The sequence below is a fragment of the Ylistrum balloti genome, unplaced genomic scaffold (genome assembly GCF_031769215.1).
Source record: "Ylistrum balloti isolate Yb309-2 unplaced genomic scaffold, AGI_CSIRO_Ybal_v1 Utg370974, whole genome shotgun sequence".
NCBI lineage: Eukaryota > Metazoa > Mollusca > Bivalvia > Pectinida > Pectinidae > Ylistrum > Ylistrum balloti.
The window spans coordinates 612,582-627,759 of record NW_026782546.1 but is presented as its reverse complement, the minus strand read 5'-3'; the positions used below and the strand labels follow the sequence as shown (position 1 = coordinate 627,759).

The following is a 15,178-nucleotide window of genomic DNA, read 5'->3' as shown; positions in this document are numbered from 1 at the left end:
GTATTTGAGAGTTACCTCCCTTCTATTTACACCTATATGATTTTTTTTTTCACAAATCGTTGTGCTTGTAGCATCGCTGCGTTGGATGCCAGTTTTTGTATACTTCAAATTGACATTTTGTTATTTTTGTTCTTTTTATAATAAATGTTCATGTGATCGGTCACATGATCGGGCTTGATTTTGCTGCGGGATACAAGTATGGCGACCTCCTGTCACAAAAATTATGATGATAACCATTTTGACACTTACGTTCACTGTTTGCTACAATAAGAATGGATCAAAAAGTCAAACAGACATGGCGTCATATCAAAGACATTTATGGATACCATAACAGGTTTTCGTCTTTTCAGAAAATAGTGATAATATCCTTCTTTGTAGGATTTGCCTCCATATTTTATGCTCGTCTGTTAACAGTTGTGTTTGTTTACGTTTTGGCGGTTATCTCTTCTGCAATCGCATGTCATGTTCTGTCGTCTGTTAAAACCAATTTCTCATTCGGTGTTTCAATTTTGATTTTCGCTACTAGACACCAAATATTGTTCAAACACATCTTCCGACTTGTGAAGATACTAAAAACTAATCAAAGTCCGAATAACAACAAAGGTCTTGGCTTGCGAAAGACATGTGTGGACGATGAGTTTCACGATACGCAAAAGCATTACGAGGACACGCTTAGAGACGCTGAACGCATTAGGGCTATCGAGAAAGAAAATACTGACGTCTGGGTGCTTTCAGGAGGTATAAAGGCTAGAGATGAAATGGGTGCTTGTGGATGGAAGGATGAGGTGCAAGTGTTCTCAGGCCTTGTTTCCAAAGACTTTGTGGAACCTTGGTATGGTACATTCTCCTCTGTCAGTGATAGTGTTTTGGAGGAAACACATGAAATTATCAACACATGTTTTCTTGAATTATGTCAAAGATTCCAAAAGCTGAATACCTACAAGTTATTAACTGATATTCTTCTGCATTATAGGCAACATCTTCGCATGTTTCAAGTAGCTCGCACATTGTATAAAACTCAACCAAGAAGACGATTGAGTCAACGAAGGCCATCAACAAGTCAACAGCTATATGCCTCGCGTAGAATTAACTCTGTGGAGGAGGCATTTGAAATAAAATTCTCCTATCATTCAGCAGTTTGGGGAGTGGAAAATGAGATTATGTATTTCAGATCAGTGGTTCAGATATTGCTGTCTCAACTTCTTCCTGGTCACCTTGGCATTTGCAATACCTCATATTTACTTTTTGTTGAGATTTTTACATGCAATATATTTTTACCTGTGATAGAACGTCTCTCTGACTCTGATTTTTTGTATGAATGCATAATAAGGATACTCTCTGATGAGAAGATATGCTCTCTAGAAGACAATGAAACATCAGAAAGCCTAGTGGATGAAAATCTAGAAAGTAATCAAATGGCTGCATATCAAAATGTTTTCCAGAATAAGGTTGAAATTGTCATATCTGACCAACAGAAAGAAGCAGATGGAATGGATCCAGATAGATATGGGTTATCCGAGTGCAATCTACCTGGGAGTTGCTCACTCAGGTCAGATGTCAGAGGGATGAGAAGATCAAGCTCAACATCAAGCGCTCATGATTTGCAGAATTTTCAATGTGTGAATGATTCATACATGTCTGATCAGAGGAAAGACCAATTATATGACTATGGAGAGGAAAATACAATGAAGAGTTTTGGAACTGTGAAACATGGAAACTCTTTATACTGTGATAGAGGTCATCCTACATTAGCACGTAGTTGTCCTAGTGACCTTGGTACTGGTTCAGCCTCAAGGATCTCTGACCCTGAGGACTTTAGTGCAGAGAGTAGTGCTACCGATGATGATGAAATTTCATCAAAGGTACATGTATTCCTTGATAGCAATGAAGTTGAGGTTAACAATTTGGAACAGCTTGAACTTCCAAATATGTTGTTTGTGGATGTGTCTATTACAGACACTGAGACAAGACAGGAAATGAGAAGTTCTACACAGTATACCCTATACAATATACAGGTATGTCTTTCCATTTACATTTCAGATCAGTGATAAAAAACACAGATGTAGGTTCAAATAAGTAATTATATTGGTTTTAAAGAAATAACATATTGAAATAGCTTGTTGACATCTGTCTTTTGAAAGTGAAAGAGGAACTAAGCTGCTGTCACCAATCTCTTGTCATGTATTGAGAATGTATGTAGGAATTTGAATCAGTCAGTTTGTATCATCCTCATCCTGTTTGGTTTTAAAATATGAATAGTCTAGTAAAACTAATGAATCATGACTTTAAGAACAAGTTTTGATGCAAACCAAAGTTACAAAATTTGATATAAACCTTCATGATTTATTTAAAGTGTGTTCATGTACTTGTACAATATTTTTCAGTATGATGCATTGTACAGCACAGAAACTCATTCCTTGGAACTACGTACCAGAAGTGTAAAAAGAAGATTTCGTGAGTTTGTGAATCTGCAAGCTCGTCTGGAGGATAATGAAGCATATAGGAAAAGTTTAAAGGGTGAGAAAACTGTTTTGTTTACTTTAGTATCTATACAAACATGTATACAAGATTAAGTAACAGTTCATTCACATTACATTTGCCAAGGTCTTGTGCAACATTGCTCTTATTCATATTTTAGTGTATGTCTGACTCTTTCAATAAATACCTTTTCAGTTAGAAAAACTATTTCATTCAACACCAATATCTTCGCTTTTGTTTTTTTCATTTCCTTCTTCCCCATGAGATTACAAACAAAATTTCTTTATATGAATCTAAACTTTGTTTAATAAGCATTACAAAACAAGCTATTAGCTGATATTAATCACTCTTGTTGGCTCGGATGGAAGCATACGAGGATCTTACTGCTGGAGGAAACCAGAGTACCAGGTGGAAACCCATGTGGTCAGACATGGTGATCCCATACTTTTCATGTGTGCACTGGGCGAACCCCAGATGGCTAGGTGAAAGGAGAATGTGTTAGCACAGTGCCACTCAATCACCCATAATATATTTATTTGACCTTATTATATGTAATACATATTGAAAAGTGTTAGTAGTTAGTATATACAAACAAATTATGCACTGTACTTCACAATTGATGGAAGTGATCTGAAGGTTCTACTTAAAATAACATGTTTTTATTTCACTGTTACATAGATATCCAGTGAAATGAGAACCTGTTACATTGATTCTCTAAATTTTTCACCCGAGGTTGATATTTTATATTTTGGTTATGTTATGTGAAATTCATTTGCTGTTTGGAATATAATTGTGACAGATGTTAAGGGACCAAGAAGATGGCTTTCTCTGCCATTTGGAAATATGGATAAGAGGAGTGTTGAAGGTCGCAGGAAGAGTCTAGAGGCATTCCTAAAGGTAAATGAATGCATACAAGCATGTATATTTTGTGTGATGTTTTAGATTTTACTGAGTGACCTATTGTCAAACTATTCTTGATGAGTCCTTATACTATGCTGTAAAATCATGCCATGGTATCATGTGATTTTAATTTTTGCAGTCATTGATTCAAAAGCTTGACATATGCAATGGATCAGAGCTGAAGGAGTTCTTAGCCTATGAAGGGGATGGCCATATAGCATTTGTTAGGAAGGCTCCAGAAATATCAGTACCAAGAATTGACAAGGTGATTGTCTTTTTTACAAACTGTATCTTACTTAGTAAGTTGATTTGAAAGAGGCAAAACAAGATGCTGCTTTCTCACAAGTATAAGCTGCCAATATTAAGATCTTTTGATTCAGCATGTGCATTTAATGAGGTTTTGATTGTTAGGTTATCTGACCCAAAGGGTTAGGAAGAACTATAGCCATTGTGTTTCATCCATTATTGTCTGCCTGCTGCTGTGCATAAACTTCCTACATTTTAAACTTCTTTTCAAATTCAACAGATGCCATTCAGCTGAAAGTTGGTGAGAATGTTAGTGTTAAATTATTTTTCAGCTTATCTAAATTTCAATATGGCAGCGATGGCAACCATTTTGTAACATGATCGCACAATCATAGTTTCCCTGAACAGCATCTATTTCACAATACTTTGCAAGTTTGACTATTGAGATTCAGCTGAAATTTGTCAGAAATGATCTGAAATTGTCCTGATCAAATAGTGTTATTTTTCAGTTCATGCTGAAATCCAATTAGGCCTCTATCTTGATGAGACACATTCTTCTCAAGTTCCATTCCTGTAATTGAACCGCAATTTCATGGGAATGTTGAGAAACAGAAATGAGGAGTGTTTTTTGCCTTTACTGCTAGAACATTCAAAATTGTTTTCATTACTTAATACCTTTTCCTATTACATGTACTACTGCTGTTATAAATATATCATATATGGGTCTTTATAATCATATGACCATTAAAGCGCATGGGCCTCTTGTTTTGCTTTCTTTTATTTTACTTGTTTTTTTACAATTTTAGATGATTGTAAAAACCATGTCTGATGTGTTTGATAAAATTGGTGAGCTTTCAAATAAAGCCCAAGAGGTGTTACCAAAATTACCAGGCAAGAAAGATAGCTCTGTGTCAGAAGAAGAAGGAAAGCCGGCAAAAGACCTGGACCTGATCAATGTGGATTTCAGTGCTGAAAGTCAGGTAAGGTACAGTAAAACATGTTTGTTAAAAAACATGCTTATGGCAAATTTATGGCTATTAACATAACATTGTTCAACAAGTGTCCTTTCATTTGTATGGAAATTTCAAAATGTATTAAGAATTTCTCATAGCAAATTAATGTCTATTTAATAAAAAAGCATTTAGGTCCACTTCGGTAAATATCATTGCTATTTAGTGACCATGTAACGTAGGTAAGTGACAAACACAGGTAAGGTAGTTATAAATAAAGTTAGTTGTTGTTATATATAGCTCAGGTATTCTATTGTATTTAGAATTAGGGGTTTCTGAACTCTTTGTATCAAATGATAAAACAGCATGTACTATTTTAGTTGCTTTGGTTTTTTCTCGTAAGAGAAAGGTGATGACTCTTAAAACTAAGTTGACAAAGGGACCATAACGAAAAAGAAAATTGCAGCCAAGTTTTGAATTCCAGCATCAACTCTCAGTAAAATTTTGAAAATTCACACTGAAATTCTCCAACAGTGCTTGGCCCTTAATTTATCGCCGAGCAGGAAACAGCAGAAAGGTGTACGTACGAAACTGTTGAAAATGCTCTATAATCAAAGGTTTATAGAAAAAAGGAATCAAAATATTCTGTTATTTGGGCCTGTTTTATTAGCAAAATCGGAAAATTCGCAAAACAACTTTGAGAAACAGACTTCAAATCCAACACTGGCTGGTTGGACATTTTAAAACAAGATGTATTATTGTGTGTTCACTTTGTGGGGAAAGTGCTGTTGTTAGTCCAGTTTTTTCTTTATTTCTTCAAAACGAATCATACAATATTTTTTCCATAAATTTGTGTATAACAAACCATTTATATAACAAACTGGTTCTCATTGTCCCCAGAGATTTATTATAAACATGTTTTGCTGTAGTTATAACTTATGAAATATCAGTAACAATAGCTGCCATTCAAGTTTGATCAAAAACCAAAGTTTTCTTGAATATTAGTCACTCCAGTCACATGAGTTGACAGTTTTGTTAGCCCAAAACATTGCTGGTCTGTGTAATTGATAGTTAGTAGCAGGAAAATTTCAAGTATCAATGCATGATTCTACCTAGAATAAATGCTGTAACAATGGAAATAATTTTTACAATCATTTGGTATTGTTCATCCAGGCAAAAATTCTGTTATAACAATGTGACATATCTTTAATATGTAAGAATTGTTTGAAGATGTCTGTATCAAATACTGAAACTATATCTGAGATGAAAAAATATCTAAATATTTAAATAATCTTGAATTAAGACTGTTTCATGGACTAAACACAAGGTTACCCTAGACACACAGTAGGAAGGATTAACATAATTTTGAAAGGCAGAAACTTATCATGAATCCAACTTACCAAAATGTGTAAATGGCTAATTAATTTTGTTTAATAGCTATTTTAAAAGAACTGTTTCTGACATGACTGCATGGTAATTGATCTTTGTCACTATGCGTTATATCAACAAAGTTAAAGTTTGAATTAGCTTGAAATCTACCTCCCCAACACATATAATTGTAATTTTCCTACAACTACTAAAATTTATTATCAATTGTTATACCCTATCATATTTCAGCTTCTTTGATTAATGATTGATATAATGCAAATAGGTTTGTTTGGTATTTTCAAATTAGCATTTTGTTTACAAGTTTACATTAGATTGTTCTTAGTATGTTTATACAATGAGACTAACTGAATGATATATGGTGCAAGATGGACAATACATGTTCTACATTTAATCCCAAATTTGTTTCAATGTCAACCTTCAAATTTTATATGAAGAAATCCTCAATTAATGATCGTACATAAATGTACCTGTAGGTGGAAATACAGATTTTTTTGTACAACATCTTCATATGTGTTATAAAGCTCATAGATTCTGATGATTGAATGTTAACATTAACATAGAAATCTTTTAAACATTCAGACTGATCTATAGGTTCAGTTAATTCATGTAAATAGTAATTACTACTCCCACTTTGGTAAGAAGGTATGCAGTAATCAATTAGTGGTTTTGTATATAAGTGGCCCCTCCCATCCATCCCTCTGTGCATTCATGATAACCTTGATTCCAAGATATTTCAGGACCTTGAACAGATTTAGTTCAGAATCCCACCTAGCTTTACAAAATTGAGGTCTCCACACAATTGGATTTTAATGGTCATTGGTCATGGTAAAACGTCAAAGGTCATCCTTGACCAGTTTGCAATTAAAAAGGTTTTGTACAAGATTAGAGGTGTGGGTCACTGTGTTTTTATTTTTATAGAATAAAACAATGAAATAAAAGATGGTATTTTAATTTATGAGTTATCACATTGTTTTATTGAAATATATAAACAGGTGACTGTAAACCTCTTCCTAAAAAACAAGTTAACTAACTTAGGTTTCAGATTTACATGGAAAATTGAACCAATACATCAGGAAGCAATGCAATAAGGCTTGTTCCAAAATGGAAAGTCCCACTACACCAATAAACAAGGAACAAGCCCAATGGAAAATTGGTTCAGGTACAGAGACCAAGCCCACTGCTAGCCATGGGTCTAGTAATGAACAGCTGATTTATGAATCTCGCACCACATTCTCACCAGAAGAATCAGCTTATGAAGTCACAGAAGAAACCGAGATGATGATAGGTGAACATTCTAGTCCTGAGAGGGAAATAGCATCTACTAATACAATCATTTCTTCATCACAAGAACATGAAATAACTACTAGAAACATTAAAATTGACTCCAAACACAAAATTGCTGACAGCCAAGACGATGAGAAAGTGGATCCTTTAATGGAGTGTAGCCAAACATCTAGAGAAGGAGAAACAGGTATCAGTGTATATATCAGATAAAGTCTGAAAAAAAGTTTTTCATAAATTGTCATGTAAGAAACTTTATAGAATTAGTTTGTTTGGTGAAAAAATCATTAAAAAGGATCAAGGCAATACATACAGGAAATTACACATTTAAAAATAAATCATTACATTCAATAAAAGTACCTGAAATGCATGAAAACAATAACTGATCAGTGTATCATATAAAGTATGATTTTACATGATTATTGTATTACTCTTGACTTTTGAGTAACAGCCTGAAGTATTAACCTGAGTTCAGTGATATGGAATTTCTTTATTTTTCAGAAGACATTCTTGGTAACAAAGGCCATTTAGACAACATTGCTTTGGCTGTGGCTGTCATAGATCTTGCCATACAGACTTTACAGGGTCGGGACTGCTGGGTGACGAGGGACAGAGTGGTCAATCTTACTAAACACCTTGCTGGTACTGCCCTTCACAAGTAAGCCTTAGTGGTCAGTCCTACTAAACACCTGGCTGGTAGTGCTCTTCAAAGCAATCTCTAGTGGTCAGATTTACTAAACACCTGGCTGGTACTATTCTTTGCAGTAAGCTCTAGTGGTCAGTCTTACTAAACACCTGGCTTGTACTGTTCTTCAAGGTGATGATTTATCACATTGTTTAATTGAAATATAGAAACAGGTGACTGTAAACCTCTTACTAAGAAACAGGTGAATTAACTTGGGTTTCAGATTTACATGGAAAATTGAAAATTTCTCAAAGCATTTGTGTTTTCAAAACCATAACTGGAATATACTTGCCATCCCAACGCATATTTCAGATTCAGAATTTCATCTACAGTGTGTAGTTAATTGTACTTTCTTAATTAATTGTGTCATGTTAAAGTTTCCCATCTACCCTTACATGGAGCTTAATTTGAGCTTAAAGTGTGGACATGCTTAACCTATAATTTCTAATTATTTTTATCACAGATATTTTCTAATCATCAGTCTGAAGATAAAAAGAAATTTGTGTTGAGAAAGTCATGTGAAAGGTTTTTGAATCACAAGTTCAATAACATTAATCATCAAAGTCCTCATCATGCAACAAATAACTTTACCTTCATCAGAAGCCATTTTTTTGAGGTATTGTTAAGTTGATAACAGGTATACTAAAGAAAGTTCTGTGCTTATTTGTGAAATCTTTTAGGTTTCTTATGATGGAGCTGGATACTTTGACAACAGAGCAAATGTGTGTGTTCTATATTAGAACCCTGCGAGAAACACTCTGGCCTAATGGACAGTTGTCCCTGGAGGGAAGAAAGGTCAAAACGGACAAACAGAAAGCAGCCACCAAGGAGCAAGCCAGGAGGTGTTTAGCTGAGTTCTTCCCAGGTTGTTACTTCATCTCAATATTGTAATGTGTAAAATATCTTGTTGCTTAAAACATCGTATTGTAAAAATGTGAAATAGTCTGCCAATGTGTCATATACAAAATTATCACAGACTTAATGTAAGTGATACAAAATCTTGTTTTCAGAAGAAATCAGATAGGTACATGTCTTTCTGTGTCAATGATTTCAGATTAAGAGCCTTATCTTTAATATAAATCATAAACTAGGAATCGTTTTAATTGGAATGTCAACAATGGATACACATGTTACCAGTACTTATCAAAAGTAAGTTTATGGTGATCAGAGCACCAGCTGAATCTAAAGGGTGAACTGAGGGTGTCAGAGCTTTATAGCATGTTACTGAGAGTGATCTGTTTGTTGATCTTAATATGAATTAAAAGCTTGAAACTATTCTGTTGGGAAAATGTGATATGTGATAAACTGGTATTTTGTCGAGGCTACATTTTAATGACCTAGTATGTATTCATTTATCAATGCCTCTGGTGATTATGTAAAACCTTCACCAAAGTTCATTCTAAAATGCTATTATTACTGTTTTATATATTCAATGAACTAAAGATATCTTACAGATGCATGAATATAGAAAATGACATCAAAGATCAGTATTGAATCTTATTTATTGTAGACGTTCTGAAACAGCTTGTAGGAGCAGACGATTACCAATTCAGCATAGATGAGATCATAGAGTCTATGGAACACCAGAAGCTGAATAGGTATTCTTAGATTTCATTTTAAGTACACAAGACCATTTCTTTTGTTTGTGAACACTAAATGAAAAATGATATATAAGATAAGAAACATTTTATATATGAAAATATTATTTCATTGAGAAGCATTTTCATTCCAAATATATTCAGTAAAAGAACAGTGATTTACGAGTGACTTTTTATTCAATTCCCAGGCCTGTTATCACTCTAACGACTTCATATTATAGAGAGTTTAATAAAAATGTGTACAAAGGTCAACTTTATAATGAAAATGTTAACAAAGATTAGCTGTATAATAAAATTGTTCCAAGTGTCAACTTTATGACAAAAAAGTGTACTGAGATCAGCTATGTAACAAAAATATATATAAAGCTCAATTATATGTTAGAATGTATACAAAGCTCAATTATATAATAAAAATGTATACAAAGCTCAATTATATAATAAAAATGTATACAAAGCTCAATTATATAATAAAAATGTACACAAAGCTCAATTATATAATAAAAATGTATACAAAGCTCAATTATATAATGAAAATGTATACAAAGCTCAATTAGATAATAAAAATGTATAAAAAGGTCATATATATATAAGTAAATTCCTGCACAGGTCAGCTATAAAATAAGATATTTACAGAGATCTGCTTTATATAGAAATGTGTACAAAGATCACATATATGCTGTAAAATCATATATTTTTGTGGGGCTCAATTCTATTGGTTTTTCAAAACATAACAATTTAGTGGACATGGAGTTTTAAGAAATTACATTTTAGTGGACACTTTCATGGTTAAATATTTCTTAATAAGCAAACTTATACTCCCTGAAAATATTTAGTTCACCTGAAACAAAGTCTCAGGGTGACCTATTGTGATCACCTTTTATCATGCATCATAAAATTTTAACATTTTCAACTTCATTTGGAAAACAGATTTCAATGAAGTCTTAAAAAAAACCTTCCAGGGCTAAATGTGCACCAGAAGTGTACATTATATGGTCCCTGACCCCCAAGGGCTTGAGGGGCGGTACTAAAAAGGGTCAAATTGATTAAAACTTCAAAAATCTTCTTCTCAAATACCCAGTTATGATAGAATCAAGTACTCTTTGTGGATGGAAAGGCGTTCAGACGCTTTACCAAAATTGTAAATTTCATGATCCAGGAGTCTAACATTCCCCCAAGGGGAGGGGGTAAAGTCTACAATAGTTTATATAGGCAAATTGTATTTTGAACATTATTTGTTTATTTAAATATTGGAAATACTTCAGACATGGTTAGAATTATTAGTTTAATTGACATTTTAATGAGATTCACATATTGATCTCCTGGGTAGGGTTATAAAATGTGTCAAATAGACTAAAATTTCAAAAATCTTCTTCTCAATACCCAGTTAATGTAGACCCAAATAATCTTCAGGGATGGAAGTGTCTTACGATGCGTTATAAAAATTATAAATTTCATTACCCCAGGATCTCACATTTCCACTTGGGGAGTAGGGGGTAAAATTAATTATATTTTATAAAGGAAAATTACATTTCTGAGCAAAATTTGTTTATTTTCTTTCAGAAATAATTCAAACATTTTAAAATAAATATAACCAAGCTATTTGATGAGATGCACATAGTGACCTTGACTGACTTCCAGGGGCTGAAGGGCAGGGCCAAAAAATGGGTAAAATTGACTGAAATTTCAAAGATGTTCTACTAGGAAATTTCAGATCTTCAGTGTAATATCTTTTAATTCAAACTTGGTGAAAAGCCTTAGCATGGGACAGCAGTTAATGTACATGTAATTTACATTTGCATTATGTGTAAAATAGTTAAAAATTATATTACTTTTTTTGCAAAATCATTTCTGTGACATGTTACAGGAAGCAATGTGACTCAAGTGACCATTAAGGCCCTTTGGCCTTTTGTTGGGGGAGCATATAATAGTGGCTTTGTCCATCCATCTGCCTTTCCAACAGTTATGCAATAATCATGAAATTTGGCTTATACTTAGGTCATATTAAGGCATTGTGTAGTGTACCAAATGCATAGCCTGAGACCCTTTAATTAAAAAGTTATTGCCTTTTGTTAAAATTTCATGTCTGGTGCATAATACGCTTGCAATTGAAATAGGATAATGAAACTTGATGTATACATTGATCCTATTGAGATGATGTGCAGTGTACCAAATTCAAGGCTCACAACCCCTTAATTACAGAATATTACCCATTGATAAACCTTTTGTGTCCAGGACATAACTTTACTTTCATTTAAGCTACGATACTGAAACTTGGTGTATACATTGGTCATATGAAGACAATGTTTAAAGTACCTTAACCCCTTAATTACAGACTTATTGCCCTTTGTTAAATTTTGTGCCCAAATCAAAACTAAGACTAGGATATTGAACCATGGTATACACATTGGTCAATCTAAGAGTATGAGCATTTAACAAATTCAGAGCTTGCAACCCCCTATTTACAAAGTTAGTAGCCTTTGTGACAGTTTTATGTCCAAAGCATAACTTTGCTTTCATTTATACATAAGTCTTACTAAGAGAATGAACAGTGTACTAAATTCGATACCTGAAACCACTTGTTTACAGAATTATTGCCCCTGATTGTCATTTTGGGTCCAATGTTGCTTTTGAGGAGTATTCATCAGTTTCATTGATACTCTTGTATCTTGTTACAGTTCAAGGACATATGAATTCGTAGATTAAGAGTACCATTGATATTAATGGTTTAGTCGCGATGAAAATCCTTCAAAGGTCAACTGTATAATAAAATAACATATAAAGGTCAACTCTGTGTAATGAGAATGCCTACAAAGGTCAACTGTATAATTAATAAGTATCCAAACGTCAGATATATGATAAAATATGTACAAAGGTGAGCTATATCAAAATGTGTACAAGATCAGTTATATAATATAAAATGTAAAAAAAATCAACTACAAGTAAAAATACATTGAATGAGTTGTGTTACTTGGGTTCCAAGATTTAGGTCACTATTACTTAAGATAAGAGTTTGTCAAATATTGATACAAACTTATGGGGAACAGAAGTTAATTTCATGCCTTATAGCCATTTTCTAGTCCGAATTTTTTATGTGATTATAAATTTTAAAAATTTCCTACTCAATAACATGTACCTGATAAATCTGTATTTCTGGAGATATGTTTGTTTGTTAAAGAAAGGAAATACACTATAATGTGAAATTAATTTGTAATAAATCATTAATCTATCTAACACATATTTCCTGTTAATGTTAACATTTCTCATTTAGTATAAACCAGGCCTGTACTGTTATACAATTTTGTACTTCCATGAGTCATTCATGGCTAAATACTGCAGATTCCAACCTGAACAGTTATGTGTTAAAAGTGAATTGTGGTAAAGTTCTAAATTAATTGTAATACTGATATATATGATGTACTTCATAAGTATACTACTTTAATTAATCACATTCTTTTATTCTTTACAGAAATTTCATGTGTACATTCCTGGATCATCTGATTGAAAGACTTTTTCCTGAGACTTCCTCAACAGAATGCCAGGAAGATATGTTAAAATAGTGATAATTGATGTTTTTCATGGCAAAGTGCAATATAACTTATAAAGGAATTTAATGTGTGACAATAATCTCTATCTTAGTATGGATGTTGAGTTATTAGAAGTATTCCATCAAACATCCACCAATAAATATGGTTTGGAGTTTGAAAAAAAGGGTTGGGTTGAGTACCAAATGAAAACAAACAAGAGAAGCTGGGTGTTTGTATTGGATTGTAGGGATATTGACGAGGATAAATTTGTAAGTCATGAAATCAAAATGTCATGTGACAGATGTCGTTGTACATTTTATTTTAATTGGACCCAGCTGATATTGAGGTAAACAGGGTATTATACTGATTTAAACATATTATTGAGAGGAAAATTTTGTGAAGTTGTATACAGACTGTAATATGTGTGACATGTAGTTTAAATACAGTACTTTTCTTTTAAATTTATTGAGACCTTCTACATGTGAAATTATTGCTAAAAGAAAGTCTGTTTAGATTCAGGGAACATTCTTAAAAAGACCTCGTACAGGAGTTACAGCCACTGAGAATAGTTTGTGTTCATCCATTATAACAGATTTTTTTGTCTTTATATCATTAATAAATGTCACAAACGTTGTGATATTCAACTTTCCAATATAATTAGGATTCAACCTCTATTTCATATACACAAATGTATATGCATTGTGATTATTTATTTTTGATGATCATAGAGATATATGTTTATATTTTCCATTTGAAGCATTCTTTTATCATAAGTTAACACATTTGTAGTTCATCTAAGTGCATGTCTTTTTATTGTAGAGTTTAGTCATAAAAAAGGATGAAAATTTATCTAGATTTCTGAACTCATGTCCCATTCTTTCAATGTTATTTCTCAGCAGGTGTAATTATTTCTTTCACTGTGAATGTTAGCTCATGTGTAATTCTTTCACAGGGTCACTGTCAGCACATGTGTAATTCTTTCACAGGGCCTCTGTCAGCATATGTGTAATTCTTTCACAGGGTCTCTGTCAGCACATGTGTAATTCTTTCACAGGGTCTCTGTCAGCACATGTGTAATTCTTTCACAGGGTCTCTGTCAGCACATGTAATTCTTTCACAGGGTCTCTGTCAGCACATATATGATTACATTTCTTACTATGACTGTCAGCATATGTTTAAGACCTTATGGATCATTGTGACTAAGCACATATGTACTTCTTTCACAGTGTCTGTCAGCACTTGTGTAATTACTTCTTTAACTTTGACTGTCAGCATATGTGTAACTACTGTTGTTTATTGTGACTGTCGACACAGGTGTAATTTCTTTCACAGTGTCTCACAGCACATGGTAATTACTTCTTTCACTCTGACTGCCAACAAAAGTTTAAGACCTACAGATTATTGTGACTGTCAGCACATGTGTAATTCCATCTGTTCACTTTGACTGTTGGCACATGTGTAATTACTTATATTCACTGTATTTCTGTCATCACATGTGTGATCACTTCTGTTCACTTTGACTGTCAGCACATGTTTAATTCCATCTGTTCACTTTGACTGTTGGCACATGCTTAATTCAGTCTGTTTACTTTGACTGTCAGCACATGTTTAATTCCATCTGTTCACTTTGACTGTTGCCACATGTGTAATTACTTATATTCACAGTATTTCTGCCATCACATGAGTGATCACTTCTGTTCACTTTGACAGTTGGCACATGTGTAATTACTTCTATTCACTGTATTTCTGTCATCACATGAGTGATCACTTCTGTTCACTTTGACTGTTGGCACATGTGTAATTCCATCTGTTCACTTTGACTGTTGGCACATGTGTAATTACTTATATTCACTGTATTTCTGCCATCACATGAGTGATCACTTCTGTTCACTTTGACTGTCAGCACATGTTTAATTCCATCTGTTCACTTTGACTGTTGGCACATGTGTAATTCCATCTGTTCACTTTGACTGTCAGCACATGTTTAATTCCATCTGTTCACTTTGACTGTTGGCACATGTGTGATCACTTCTGTTCACTTTGACAGTTGGCACATGTGTAATTACTTATATTCACTGTATTTCTGTCATCACATGAGTGATCACTTCTGTTCACTTTGACTGTTGG

The 15,178-nt window shown here is 33.3% G+C and overlaps 1 protein-coding gene across 1 annotated transcript; it reads left to right on the top strand.

The window, feature by feature from the left end:
• Positions 1–272: 272 nt before the first annotated feature.
• On the top strand, positions 273–13,565 carry LOC132559831 (sorting nexin-19-like). Its single transcript, XM_060224460.1, has 10 exons — positions 273–2,015; positions 2,385–2,517; positions 3,278–3,375; positions 3,518–3,643; positions 4,431–4,604; positions 6,999–7,434; positions 7,746–7,902; positions 8,610–8,794; positions 9,440–9,527; positions 12,994–13,565. Exons 1-10 carry the CDS (start codon positions 273–275, stop codon positions 13,082–13,084), a joined length of 3,231 nt encoding a protein of 1,076 aa, XP_060080443.1. The 3' UTR covers positions 13,085–13,565.
• Positions 13,566–15,178: the final 1,613 nt, after the last annotated feature.